This window comes from Perca fluviatilis, chromosome 7 (genome assembly GCF_010015445.1).
Source record: "Perca fluviatilis chromosome 7, GENO_Pfluv_1.0, whole genome shotgun sequence".
NCBI classification, from domain to species: domain Eukaryota; kingdom Metazoa; phylum Chordata; class Actinopteri; order Perciformes; family Percidae; genus Perca; species Perca fluviatilis.
Window position 1 is genome coordinate 127501 of NC_053118.1, and position 15792 is coordinate 143292.

Genomic DNA, 15792 nt, shown 5'->3' on the forward strand with positions numbered 1-15792 from the left:
ACTTCATAGTAAAGGGCTTTCAGACTGTTTTACATCCACGCTAGCTGTGTGTAAATGTAAATGGACTGTTTTTATATAGCGCTTTTCTAGTCTTAACGATTTCTCAAAGCACTTTAACATAGTACAGGAACCATTCACCATTGCCGTACAAGGTGCCACCTGCTCATCAGGTAAACATTCACACACATTTACACTGCGATGGCAGCATCGGGGGCAACTCGGGGTTCAGTGTCTTGTCCAAGGACACTTCGGCATGGAACTGCAGGGCCAGGGATCGAACTACCAACCTTCCGATTGACTACTAGGCGAAATTTTTTCCCTTTCCCCCCCCCTTTTTTTTTTTTTTTTTTTTTTTTTTTTTTTTTTTTTTTTTTTTTTTTTTTTTTTTTTTTTTTTTTTTTTTTTTTTTTTTTTTTTTTTTTTTTTGTGTGTGTGTGTGTGTGTGTGTGTGTGTGTGTGTGTGTGTGTGTGAGAGAGAGAGAGAGAGTCCGTCCACCACTTTGTCACAGACCGAAGTATCTCAACAACTGTTTGATGGATTGCCATTACATTTTGTACAGACATTTGTGAACAGAGGATGCCACTATGAGGTTGACATTTTTGGTTTTGATTGAAAAGTCTTGACAGCGGTTGGATGGATTGCTATGACATTCCCATCTGCCTCCGCTGTACTTTGTGTTCACCGTGTAACGCCTGCGCACTGGTTAGCCAGTAGAGAAGATCCCAGTGGATGTTCAAATACTCTTTCCTCAGTGCCCCCTCTGATGTAGAGATGGTGATGGTCTTGCTTGTCCACGTAGTGGGGATCGTAGCCGTAGGTCGTAGCTGATACCCATCTTCACCTTTTCCTCTGTGTTTACTCGGCCTACATTTGAAAACCTCGACGATTTTATTTCCCTATCCTGATGAGCAACTCATAGCCATAGCGCTTCTGTGGACACAAGACTGACAGCCCAGATTACAATTGAAGGAAGACGAAAATAGCAAGGGTCTAAGAGAAGAGACAGGCGAGAGAAAACAACAGAAAGTTTGGGATCATTTTAAGCTGCAAACATGCTGCTACGATGTAGAAAACATCCAGTCTACTCATCCGTTCCACGGAGCGAACCCGACACGAGGTAATAAACGTCTGCTGCTCTTGTCCACCGCACTGTTTTACACAACTAGCCTACAGCATGCTACTCTGCTAATAGCCATGTTTTACCAACAAGCTAAAACGAAAGCTGTCGGTTTGTAGACTGACTGTTTATTAGTTTGCTACTAATCTTTGAAAAGTTAGCTGCTGGAGACAAACCGGCTCCTCCCCCCAGCACGGCCACTTGTTTTGGTCGGCCGGTGATGTCTGCCGGTGATGTCTGCATTCTTTATTCTTTCTCACTGTGTATTCTGAAAATGTGTCCCCCAGAACAGTGTAGTTGAATAGCCCTGCTGTAAGCTTTGTACCGTCACATTTACCCTCTGGTCAGTGAACAGCTCTTTTGCATATCCAGTGCAAAGAGCCAGAGGCAAGAAGGGGAATGGGGTGAAAAATATTAACATTTGGGCCACCAAAAATGTACTTTTTAAGGGTCTTGGAATTTGGCAATACATTTTTGCTTTTTGTATATATATTTCTTACTAAGTATTTCTTATCCAATTACTCGATTAATCGATGGAATAATCGGTAGAATACTCAATTACTAAAATAATTGATAGGTGCACCCCTAGTAGGTAGGTCCTTCGCCTGACAAATGTTGAAGACCCCTGAAATAGACACTTCAGCATACATTTTGTGGAGCTGACAGAGAGGCGACTGGAGGGATCTGTGTCAAGCCTCCGGTCTGCTGATGCCAACCTTCTGCAAATCTCCAGGTCTCAAGTGGCGAACCTGGGGTGACAGGGCGTTTTCAGTCGCCGTCCCCTCTCTGTGGAACTCACTTTCTAATCACCCATACTGTCAGCATTCAAAAAGGCCCTTAAAACCCCCTCTTCAGACTTGCCGTTCCCAGCTAAATTTGGATAAAAGTGATTGATATGGTGGTCAAAGTAGCTGTGTGAATAAACAGAACTGAATTTGTGAACCAGTTGACACTTCTCCTATTATCTCATCTGATCCTACCTGGCCCGTTGATGTGGAAAGTGAGCAGAGACTGTCAGATTGCTTGTTTTTGGAGAGTAAATGTTTAGATTTACCACTCCTCCCAGCCCAGCTGTGAGAAAGCAGCCTTCCAACGCTATCTGACATTCTGAACAGCACGCTGAAGCGTGCCACAGCCTTGAGAGCAGCTAAACAAAAATCCATGTCATCCCACAAGTGGGTTGCCAGCAGCATCCTTAGTTGCCTGAGCATGTCATCAGGAGCAGCAGAGTGGTTTCATCACTATGTTTGTGTGTGTACAAACTTATGTGTACAGACTGGAAATGGAGTGTATCATAACAGGTGACGGAGCACTGTGTGTGTGTGTGTGTGTGTGTGTGTGTGTGTGTGTGTGTGTGTGTGTGTGTGTGTGTGTGTGTGTGTGTTTTTAGCAGTAGACAGGGTCATGGCTATGGATTCCATTAGTGAGGAGCCTGGCGACAGACTGTGTGAAGTGTAATCACTCTGAGGGTCAGTTGCTGTAGTAGCACTTTAAACGGTAGGCAGTGCGGCAATTGCCATAATGTCAGAGTTTTTTTAACTTTCAAAAACAAACCTTCAGTTATGTAGTTTTATAGGACAGAGGATTACTCGTGTCCATAACAAACTCACCCAAAGGTCTTTGAATTACTTCAGCTGGGCAATATATCGATATAATATATCGATATCGTGATATGAGACTAGATATAGTCTTAGATTTTGGATATCGTAATATAGCATAAGTGTTGTCTTTTCCTGGTTTTAAAGGCTGCATGACCGTAAAGTGATTTCATTTTCTGAACTTACCAGACTGTTGTATCTGTTCTATTATTTGCCTTTACCCACTTAGTCATTATATCCACATTACTGATGATTATTTATAAAAATCTCATTGTGTAAATATTTTGTGAAAGCACCAAGAGTCAACACTACAATATCGTTGCGATATCAATATCGAGGTATTTGGTCAAAAATATCGTGATATTTGATTTTCTCCATATCGCCCAGCTCTAGAATGAATTAACATTATTTTATAAGCCTTTTGATGCTCTTTCATTTAATATTGAAGGCCTTGTCTTTGTCATTTCTTGGTTTGCCTACTTTTGTTCGTGCCTTGCTTTTCAAAAACATTTGGGAAAAGAAGACTGAAAGGGAAGTGGAAAAACAGAATACACTCTAGCGAACATGGATAAAACCTCCTGAAAGTAACAACTAATCAAATCTCTCTGAATGGCATCCGAAAATTGCTGCCAAAGACTTGGTGCAGAGAACTCATTGAGTATGTTTACATTCACACCAATATGCCGAATAAGGCCTTTTTCCGAATATATCATTTTCCAATTACGACGTGGGATATTCCGATATTATTCGGGTTTTAGAGGCATTCTTTGGACATGTATGCAGCGCATTTGGAAAATGTGTCTCAATCTGGGTTTTTAGCACAGGTTTATGGTCAGCTCTGTGCATTGCTATGGTAGCTGTACACAAACCAACCAGCCAACAGTTTGCAAGGCTGGAGACCCGATAAGAAGGAGAAACACAGCTACTGTTAAACATTATCAAAGACTTGGATATCAACAGGTTTTTGGATATGCACACACATCGCTACGCCGACCTTTTCAAGAAGCTGTTTTAAGGAATGAAAGAGGGACGCTGTGTTCACATGCCGCTGGTAAACTTAGAAAAAATCGTATTTTGCACAGCTACATTTAAACTGGAATATTACTGGAATATTCACTTCATTAGCCATGTAAACAGCTCAGTCAGAATATCCTCTTTTTTGGAATAATGGCAAAAAACTGAATATTATGTGCATGTAAACATCAGTGTTTCTTATTCTGAACAAGCTTTGCATCCACATTTAGGTTTGCAAATTGTTTGTGCTTATAGCCGTGTTAGCTGCATGGCTGTCAACCTGGGTTGATTGGTCTACCGCGTTATTTGCGGTCTAAAAAAACTACAACCATTAGACGGATTGCCATGAAAGTTTGTACAGACATTTATGTTCCCCAGAGGATGAACCCCTCTGACTTTAGTAATCACTTGTGTCTTCCACTAGTGCCACCATGAGGTTGACATTTGTGGTTTTAAGTTAAAGCTCTTTACATTTTTAAATGGATTGCCATGAAATTTGGATTCACTAAACAACTAAAAGGCCCGCTAAATTCATACCATTGTCAGTCCATTTTGAGGCGGTGTGAGAGTCCCATACAGTAAACAGTAAACCTCACTGCCTCTATCGCTGCAACAAGAACATTTAGAAAAACTGAGGGTAAAAAACGAAACACAAGCACTTTACCGACCATCCACGACCAACAGCTGACTGTTTCCTGCAACAAGCTCCAACACAAAGCACAGTAACTCTGTCTCTTTTTCTGTCTTTCTTTCTCAGTGAAATGAAGCTGCCTTTAAGAGCGAACAGAAATGTCAAGATCTATAAACAATCCAACAGTTGAAAAAAGCTGCCTGTGAAAACCCAGCGTTAGCCTTGCTAAACTTTTGTAAACATCCTAGGTTTTACTTTAGGATTACAGTGAGCATCTTGCCGTGTGTAGTATTATCATCTGGGTTAACCTCCACATGGACCTGAGACTGTTTCCCCTTCTGTTGCTCTGGATTCTAGTCTCCAGGTTATCTTGTGTTTATTGATATGTGTGCGGCTTGTTAAATTTTGCCATCTACTTCTGTGTTATCTCCCCTTCCCACATGTTTCAATATGCTGCTGTTTAAATGCTAAGCAGTTCTTTGCTGTGCTCAGTGTGTAAACAAAGGAGAATGTCAAACATAATTCCCTACAAAAAATCATTCTTCCATTAATTTGTGTGCCACTCAAGAAGTGATTGCTCCTCTCGATTATGATTCTGTCCCACCCAGACATCAAAGCCGTTTTTATCATCATTTTTACCAAAAGACATGTAGACGCTGTTCTGTAGCATTAACCACCTGGCTGGTGATTACAGTGTTTTAGGGCACTCTGAGAGTAGATAATTCAATACTCTGATAAGTTATCACTTCTCAAATATGCTTACTTACATTGTGGAATATCTACGCAGTAGCCTTGGTTAAACCTTGAGTGTAGGAGGTCTGTTTTTTTTTTTTAGTACCTGCCATGATTTGACTTGATGTTGGTAGATTTAAAGTCTGAGTTCTCACTCTTTTTATTATTTCTTTCTATGAGATTGTAGTAGTCAACCAGACACTGTAGATAACCTGCTAAGGATGTGAGAAATAAACTTTCAGCAGTTGTTTTCATTTCCTATGGTTTCCTATAGCGCAGTTATATTCAAGGACCTTGCTAGGTAGTTTTGTGTACACAAGTGACTCATTTCCTGAGACTTTTCAGAGTCAAGGCCATATTAAGGCTAACAGGGCATTGCACCAGGCTGAATACATACTGGACATAAATACATACAATCTAAACACATACGAGATAAAGTATGTTAAGGAAATTACAAATCATTTCCAACATGTTTGGTTCTTAGAATTGTATTTTGCATAAAAGCTTATGACACATGCTAAAATATTAGCATGTACAGTTTAAACTCAGATACACAAAAAGAGCATGTTTACTGTATTATGAGCACAATCTCACTGAGACCAGGGCAAGCCACTTCCTGTTTGTGTCACCAAAAGGGCAGATATAAAATAGACTCCAAACTCTTCCACTGTGGCTCTCATCACTTTTTGCCTAGTCTATATCCACGATGTTCCACTTCCGGGGATTGCTCCGTTACCGGCGAAAATTCCACCGGATGTCACTCTTTTCGGCTAGATGTCCCGATACCTTCCTCTTCCTTTGTGTTGGCGTTCTAACCTCCGGTGGAATTGTGAGGACTATGGTTAATTGCTCCTCAGATCTCTGCAGGGTAAATCCAGACATCTGTCCAATCTGAGTTTTCTGTTGCACGACTAAAACTACTTTTGAACGTACACATGTTCCACCAAAACAAGTTCCTTCCCGAGGCTATTTAGCAGAGGCACCGTCGTGTCCGACGATTGTGATTGGTTGAAAGAAATGCCAATAAACCAGAGCACGTTTTTCTCCCATCCCAAAATGCTGTGTGGACTAGCCAAAAGCAAAGCGAGACTACTTTTTACTCTGTTCATGTATCTCCTACCTCTGTCTTGGTCTCTGGAGAGATAGTGGCCACTGTTAAATAAATATATAAGACTTGAGATAAATAATCATGCAGATAAATAGACAATTTATGTACTAAAGACATTGTGAAATAACTCAATATCATTTTAATTATGAAACATAATTTAGTCTGGTTTTAATTACCGTATATACATTTTTATTTCATTGAGTTTTATTTCAAAATGTGAATCAGCCAATCACATAACCGCCCTGTTTGTCTTGGTAAACAAAGATGTGATAAAAAGAGGCATTATGAAATTACACAGTCTATGAAAAAAAGATATGATTAGAATGATTTCATTACACTACTCATCAATGTCTGTCCATTCGGTCATAAACTAACTAGAGCAATGGATCTATGGAACATTTAATAGTTTGTAGTCAAACATAAATACAGTAAATGTAACATCTGTTCATTAAGGTGTTTTATTACATGAACAATGAAATCGACTGCAAACGGGGATTATAAAGCTTTATCATGTTCATAAAGATCTTCACTACACACACAACACTGATACGGCAGTTCCAGGAAAAGAATCGAGACATTGTTTCTCAAGAGTTTATGAATCTGAATGATGTTTGTTGAGAGACTAATTAAACCCGTGTTGGGCATATGGCACACAGTACACAGTGCTGTTTTCCATGGAAAGGTCCAACAGTTTGTAAAAAGAAAGTGATTTTTAGTCCTGATAAACATAAATTCTGAAAAGAAGGGTTGATTACATTTTTGGTTCATACCTTGGTAGCCACTTGAGGACACAGCAGCTGTGTCTTTGGCTTAGTCTGGTGGTTGATGCATACAAAAGTGTATTTGAGTTCTGAGTTTAAAGTCAGAATTCTGAGATTAAAGTCAGAACTTACATAAAATGTTCACACGTGGCCCTAATCATCTTCAGATTCAGGCCTAAGTGGAACCAATTACTGATCTCCCCTTTTTTTTAAATTGAATTCAATAGTCATAATGTAACACAAAACATGTACAAGGACTGACTGCACAACCCATGGTAGTACGTTCTAACCACAAAAAAATCTGCCCTCATTCCTACTTTGAGTAACGTTTACTGCAGGGAAACATATACAAATGAGGTTCAGCATACACGTTGGTGATTTTTCTCTGAAATATTGTAACAGTAACAGTATGATGATGCACTTTCCATCCAAGAGCCATCAGTCTGCCATCTTAATCAGCTGTCACCACTCGCACACTGAAACTCTAAATGCATCTTAAACTGATCACATAAACATTGATCATGGAGCCTGACAAACATTTGAACTATTTATTTAACATAGTCATTAACAAGCGTGACTTGTTTACTGTTTAAAAATCCAGGGCTCTGGTATCTTTTTTCGATACCAATTTTATGAAAATTTTAACAAAAAGAAATGACAACATTACATATTACGACCCAAATCTTTTTATTTATTTTTCAGCTCCTACTACGTGAGCCCCGTCTCTGTGAAACGTAGAGCTTTTCCTGCATGGTCTGTATATAGCGTATAGTTAGACAGCCAATCATTGACATTGTTAGATCTTGGTAGAAGCATGCTGCATGCTTATTGGCTCACTGACTCCGATGAGATTTACTCCTTAGGGCAGGGGTCTTCAATGGTTTTTTTTAAAAGCTATAGTGCCTGGTTTCGGTCTCTCCCATAAGGAATTCTAAGTAATGACAACAAAACTGGTGGCGAAAATTAATAATTTGGTGGCCCCCCTGTCGTAACTTTGAGGACCCTCTTGGGGTCCCAGACCACCTGTTGAAGATCTCTGTCTTAGGGAATGAAATTGGGTATTAAATGACAAGGCATTTTTTGATACTTTACAGGCAATTCGGTCGTTGCCTAAAAAGTATTGAATTGGGTACTACATTGGACTTTAAATTGTGTGTTGGTGTTTATCCTATCCTAAAACCAAACCTTCTCACCCCCCTCTCTCTCCCAGCTGTGAGCCGAGTAATCGAGCGGACCGCCAGACATGGGGAAGCAGAACAGCAAGCTCCGTCCTGAGGTGATGCAGGACCTCCTGGAGAGCACTGACTTCACCGAGCACGAGATCCAGGAGTGGTACAAGGGCTTCCTGAGGGACTGTCCCAGTGGGAATCTCTCCATGGAGGAGTTCAAGAAGATCTACGGTAACTTCTTCCCCTACGGAGACGCTTCCAAGTTCGCCGAGCATGTCTTTCGCACATTCGATGCTAACGGCGACGGGACAATAGACTTTCGGGAGTTTATCATCGCACTGAGTGTGACATCACGTGGCAAGCTGGAGCAGAAGTTGAAATGGGCTTTCAGTATGTACGACCTGGATGGAAATGGGTACATCAGTAAATCTGAGATGCTGGAGATTGTTCAGGTGAGTGTGCATGGAGGCAAATACCACATATCAAAATTGCATATGTATGTCTAACAAAAGATCTGAGTGTCTAAAACACAGTAAAATGCAAAAACAGGACAGAAACTTCCACTAACAGGAACAAAGTTTCTATCACATGGTAGCGTCTGTGATTGTGAGGCAGTCAGTTCTGAATTATCCATCAGGGGCCACACACACAAACACACACTAACTGTAATATTAGCCAGGGCAGGGATTGTTAAACATTTCTATTAACAGTTTTGACACTGTATCCATAACACACTCTTTATGAGACTAGGAAAAACAGTGCTGGCATTTTAAGAACAGGAGGACATACAGCTGTGCTCCATGCAGGGAGGAAGCTCTATCAGTGTATCATTTGGTGTTTTCATATTCAATTGGGAATCCAAAATCAGAAATTTAAAACATGATTTCTTTATGTCGTTATTAATTTATCAATCCAACACAAAAAACTTTTCCATTTAATGCGTCAAAAAAAATTTAAATAAAGTCAAAAATAGGTGCTGGAAAAAACAGGCCACTAAATTTGATTTTGATATTTGATATGTATGATTTGTCTGACCAGGAAGTTGACTGACTTCTTTGTGTGTTGCACTTGATGAAGTTGCAGCAAATACACTAGGGCAATGGCGGTACCTGATTTAATGTAATGAATATCATCTTAAACATACAACACAACAAAACATTTTGGAAAAAAAAAGTCTTTAGTTGTGTGAACAGAGAAACTTTTACAAGAAACTGGAAACAACTATTGTATTACTTACGCTAAAAAATATAGTCCATTCCACCTATACGGTTGGAACACTGCGTCCATAGCAACGTAAACTCCGTAGCTGTTTCATGCAACCCTCCATCAGTCACTCAACACCACAGTATATCCTCCTCCTTACTGGGCATCAGCATTATGTATTTATGTCTGAATATTATTAAACAAACAAATAAAAATAATTGGGTCGATTTGTGTACAAAAGCCCTAAAGTCAGTTATGTGCAGCGTCAGATGAATTTAAACACATAAATGTAGCCACATGAAAGTTGGTCTGAGCTAGTGAACGTGATCACTAAAAACATGCTCCTGCATTTGCAATCTGCATGTATCTCACTTTGTTTTATTTATGTATAGTTTTGACATTTATTTCCCCCCCCCCCCTCCTCCCCTAGTGCCCAGCAGCCGCTCAGAGCCTGTAATCACACGTCAGGTCGGGTCCTGATTTGATTTAGAGAATATTTTGGGTATCGTTGGTTCTGGTACTGAGGTTTGCAAGCTGGACAGTAGCAGGACTGCGATCGGGAGACAAAAAAACGTCCTCAAACGTTCAAACTTGTTTTCAAAAGTTTTCACTAACATGTTTTATTCGCTTGAGCTTAGGCCTGTAGAACGGTAAAGTAGCTTGCCAGACCTTCCTCCACAGCGCTGCGGAGGAGGGTCCGGCTAATCTACACAACATTCAGGGATGGGAGAAAAACTTTAACCAATCACAATCGTCTTGGGTGGTGCTAAGCGCCGGACACATATATATATATATATATATATATATATATATATATATATATATATATATATAGCCTCGGAAAGGAACTTGTTTTGGTGGAACATGTGTACGTTCAAAAGTAGTTTTAGTCGTGCAACAGAAAACTCAGATTGGACAGATAGTCTAGCTAGCTGTCTGGATTTACCCTGCAGAGATCTGAGGAGCAGTTAACCATAGTCCTCACAAATCCACCAGAGTTGAGAATTCCAACACAAAGAAAGTGGGAGGTGACGGACATACGGCCGAACAATCCCGGAAATGAAACGTCGTCGATATAGACTAGAGTATCTGTATTTTAGTTTATCGAGCCAACTTATCGGATTAATTTCATGTTAGCTATGGCCAATCTTAATATGAATCTATAATGCCTGACTTTTTTCCAAAGTATCATAGCTTCAAGGTTAAAGTAGCCTTCCTACCTCAAGACCGCATTGATTCAGACTTCAGCCTGTCACTAGACGACATAAACCCTCTGCCCACTTTCCATTAAAAGTTTTCAAGGGCAAAAGAATAGAAGGCTATGAATCAGTCGCTCATGTCTGGTTGTGTGCAGGGCTCATCAGTTAAGTCATAAAAGGAGCGTTGAAAACTTGATAATTCTGCCTTAATGAAGGAATGAGTGTAAGTGCATTTGTCATTGTTTAGCACATTTCTTTCTTTGTATGTTGCAGATGTTAATTAGCTGCAGTTTGTTAAGGGTTCAGACTTCTGAAATGCATGCAAAAAGCAGTATTGTACTTCTAACTCAAGTTTGATTATGACTTTTGAAATGTAGATGCAGGAGCTCTGTGTTTTACTCATTAGATTAGACAGTGCCATTTCTCATTGCTGAAGTGCAATTTTAGAAAGAGCCCAGGTCCATCTCAGTTTCTCTCTCTCTGTCACAGACACATACAGAAGCACACAGTATTCATCTGTCCTCATGTCTATCTACTTCCTCTCTGCATTTGGCTGACTGACTGTTCTTGTTCCAAGTCACCCACCTCTGCAGTGTTGCCAACTTAGTGACAAAAGACGCCAGTATTGTCCAGCAAATGCAGAGGTCTTTCTCTCTTCCGGCCGCCACAGTCAACTCTCCCTCACTTCTGACTGAGGAGCAGCAGCGAGCATCATGTAGTGGGCCAGCGCCTTACATGGCAGCACCACCACCATCGGTGTATGTGAATGGGTGAATGAGAGGCAAATTGTAAAGCGCTTTGTCTGGTAACAAAGAAAGGCGCTATATAAATGGAGTGCGTTTACCATTTACCATCGGATGAGTGGTTCTCGAGAACGCTTCGAACGGGCACGCCACCTGGCAAAGCTGCAAGCAGCAATACTGAAAACCAAGTATTTTAGAACTGCATTTTGTGTCACATGTTGTTTGTGAGAATTTACACAGTAAAGTTGTGGAGAAAAAAATAAAACTGGGAACAAAGCAATCTGCCTTTTCTGAACAGGCACATGCTCCAAACAGGCACTGCACTCGTTTATACAACCAGGATCTGCGTGGTGTCAATTTCGTCATCTGCCCATGCAGATGCCCACCAACATTTGTGAACTGTAGGCACTACAAGCACTCCGACTGCACATGCGCTGGTAAAGCAAACTATACACTTGTTTCATGTACTGTGTGTGTGTACCGTTTTCCCCATCCTTGGTCTTATTATTATCATCAAGTGGTCACACAAGCCATTTTCTTTGTTTGACTTTTACTTATTACCAAATAAAACAAATACAGTAAAAGAGATGCTTCTATTGCTTTTGTGAGGTTGCTATATTGTTTTAGTGCTCACATTTGGAATGCATCTGTGAACAGACCCCCAATTGTAGCATACACGTGTGAGTTTGCCCCTGCATCCGTGTTGAAGAATGAACAAACCTTTAGAAATGTCATATAGCTCTTTTGGTCATGATTTGACATTATATTATCCAATGTATTCTCTCTGTGAGGGATATTGTCCACCACACCGGTATTATTGTGACCATCACCTTTAAATGCTTCACCCAAGACCCTGTCATTCCCCCCACAGTGGTCTTCATGTTCTCTATTCACAAATCTCCATTTGCTGTAGTGAGTGAGAACTGCGGCTCACTCCAGCTAGCTAATGTTCTCTCCTGCAGAGAGCGTGTAAATGCTGGTGATGCCCATAATTAGCCTTGCTGTGGGAGTAATTGAATGAGATGGATCACAGCCAGCCTGGATCATCTTCTTCAGATAATGACTAAATCTGAACTCCGGGAGAAAGATAAAAGTGTCTCATGCACTCACCAATAGTTGATATCTAACCTCTGTCTACCTTTCATCTGAAATCGGGTATGATCAGCAGAGTGGACTGGCACAGAGGGAAGTTCATCTCGATGGACAAAAAAGCATTCAGCATTCATACTGGTAATTCAGTGAGATTGAACAGAATAGCAGGTTAGATGAATATATTACTGCTCAGGCGGATAGAGTCGCCGTAGGAAACGTATTCATCTTTTGTGTGAGGGTGAGACACGGCACTGTGTGCATGTTGTGTATGTGTGCTTATTACTGCAGGGCGACTCAGACAGTGCTCAGCTGCCTCCGTCGGTGCAAATAAGTCTTAACAACTTTCTATTTTATATTTGTTTCTTGACTTTTGCAGTACTTGTATTTTTGTTTGCTCTTAGTATATGTATTGTTATGCACCAAAACACCAGGGCAAAGTCCTTGTGTGTGAAAACCTACTTGGCAGTAAACCTGACTCTTCTTCATGTGTGAAGAAGAAGAAAATAGAAAGACACAACCAATTAAGACAACTGTGGCTGTGGTAAAGGATAAGGCTGGTGTTATTCTATATTTGTTCAAACTATAAACAAATCCCATGAGATGACCAAAGTGTGTTAGTTCCTTTCTCAATACTTTCTGACTTCCCAATCCTGTGTGTGACACTCAGACCCAAGCCTATTGGTTCCTACTGAAGACATCAATCTTTTTTTTTTTTTTTTAAAAGAGTCACACATATATAGTTAAAGATATAATATGCAATGTTTCTCAATGTCTAAAAACAACTATAGTTATATATATTTGCTTAGTTGTGTGCTTACATTATCCCATAGACTGTAAAAATAATGGATGTAGCAGCAGTGACGTCACCCGTTGGTTTGTGGACTGCCATTTTGAAGCCTTGAGTTTGGCTCTTTGGCCGTTGCCATCTTGTTTTTTTTTTAAACCGGACGCGATGGTTTGACGAGAGGTTGGAGCTGAGGAGGATTACGAGGCCAAGCCAGTGTTGTTTATGTTTGCAATGGTGCTAAGCTAAACGCTAAAGAGGAAAAGTTCTGATTTTCAACCCCTCTGAAGCAAGTCATTCAGCAGAGAATTACCGGCGGGTAAACGCAGACCTCTGGGTACTGACGCCATTCATCTGCATGTACAGCAGTACACAGAAAATTGGTAAACTTTCCCTTAATTTACTAGCTAGCTTGGTTCCTGCTTGGTTGGCAGAACGCTGAACAAGAACATTTAGACATTTCAAGTGAAAACACAGTGAGAGGGTCAAACTTTAAGACAAAAACACGTACAACACTCAAAAATGAATGTTAACGTACACAGTGCTATGGATACGCATTGTTAAGCCTCTGTCCTGATTAACAAGTCGGCATGTAGCCACGATCCTAAAGCATCCCCTGCTTTATGTCAATTTTAAAATAAATGGGACCATCATTTACAAATTGAACATCATGCTGTATTGAAGAAGACTTGAAACTACACATTGAGACCATAAACTCATTATGAAAATGTTTACTGAGGTAATAAATTAAGTGAGAAGTAGGGTTATTTTCCCATAGACTTCAATACAAGCGGTCTTCTTTTTGCAACCAGTGGAGTCGCCCCCTGCAGGAAATTAGATAGAATGCAAGTTTAAGTCACTTCTGCATTGGATTCACTTTTCAGACCCCGAAGCTCCGTCCATTATTTTTACAGTCTATACATTATCCCAACTATATCTAACGAGAAATCTTTTGGCAAAACACGGGAAACTTCCGGAAACACCATTTGATATATTAGAGAGCAATTGTAAATCATACAATGTCACAGAATTATACTCCGTAACAGTAATAAATAATTTTTTGCATGCACACCATCATTTTTTCCAATAATTACATGCCAAGACCTAATTGATATGATTTCAATATGGATCCGTTGACCGGTGGCTCATGCTAATGCTTGGTGACTAAACAATGTTCAACACACTAAGTTGTTTTAGTATGATTGTTTTGATCACGGTTAACAGCGCTGGGCTAACCCACAATTAAATTTGCCACCTAACAGACCCCAGGCACTGCCAAGCGAAAACTCTCCGTTCCGCCATGTTATAATTGCGAAAAGATGTTTGGCTGCCATTCATCATCACTCTCTCCTTGAGTCACATGATATCTATCCCACTATCCTGTGGGCCTATCCATCATATGTTGCTCTCAAGCTGTACTCAATACGATGACCCAGATGCAACAAAATATTGCTTTTGTAGTAAACACACATCAATAATAGTAACAGAAACCAGCTGTTTTACAGAGAGTTACTAGAGAAAGTGTTTTTAAAGTTGTAATATAGGATGATTTGTATTTGAAATATAACTGATCATGCATTGTGTCTATTTTAGTGGATACATCATTTGTAATTTCCTGCTCACATAAAATTAATGTTTGGAAAAGATAAGATGATGAAAAATTATGTTATTCCTTAGATGTTACTTTGTGTTTTCAATTTGTATTTAGGATAGTGTGTGTGTGTGTGTGTGTTGTGTGTGTGTGTGTGTGTGTGTGTGTGTGTGTGTGTGTGTGTGTGTTGCCCAGTACAACAGTGTGACTCATTGATGTGTTTTCGATATGGCACAAAGGAATAAGTATATTCCTCTGGCTCTAACTGTGTTCACAGCACTGTGCGTAGTCAGGAATACTGAGAGGGCTATAAGCTCCAGATCGTTTCACTTTTTATTGGTTGCTTGTAGTTTTAGGATTTAGAAATTTAAGCTTATTCCCGGCATTGCTCTAGATTAGACCAACAGCTAAATCCCCATCATGTAATATTGGCTAAATGTACTAAACACTCACAACCGTCGACCAAGGAGCTGAGCCGCCCTGCTACTGTGTAATAGGAGGCATAACCAGCACCTATTCAAAGCTCCCAATGCACTGTAATCACAATCAGCCTTCCTCTGTTCACATGTCAGCTCCCATTCCCCTCAAATCTGCCTCCTTATTAGAGACAGAGAGAGTGGGCTGGGATTTCACTGTTTACTGCTAAACAGCCTGCAATGCAACCGAGAGCAGGGGAAACACAACACTGATAAATAGTCTGTACGGGGTTGTGTATGTGCATATGTTTGTCTCCACCCCTGCCTACCTAAACCATGAAAATATAATCGCACAACAGTGAAGCAGTCTCTGTAGTCTGGACCGAGGATGCACCTATCTGATACGACGGCCCGGTATCTGCACAGATACTGACATTATTGTCTATATCAACGACGTTTCATTTACGGGATTGTTCAGGTGCCACCGGAGGATCTGCCGGACGTTTCTCATTTTCAGCTAGATGTCCGTCACCTTCCTCTTCCTTTGTGTTGGAGTTCTAACCTCCGGTGGATTTCTGAGGACTATGGTTAACTGCTCCTCAGATCTCTGCAGGGTAAATCCAGACAGCTAGC

At 40.4% G+C, this 15792-nt stretch overlaps 1 protein-coding gene across 2 annotated transcripts in view; it reads left to right on the forward strand.

The window, feature by feature from the left end:
- LOC120562227 (neurocalcin-delta A) overlaps positions 1 to 15792 on the forward strand; it is a 115193-nt gene that overhangs the window by 89197 nt on the left and 10204 nt on the right. For both annotated transcript variants that reach the window (XM_039805823.1, XM_039805824.1), the window contains one exon: positions 8173 to 8583. In XM_039805823.1, coding sequence (XP_039661757.1) covers positions 8206 to 8583 — 378 coding nt within the window. In that variant the 5' untranslated portion in view covers positions 8173 to 8205. The remainder of the gene's footprint in view (positions 1 to 8172; positions 8584 to 15792) is intronic.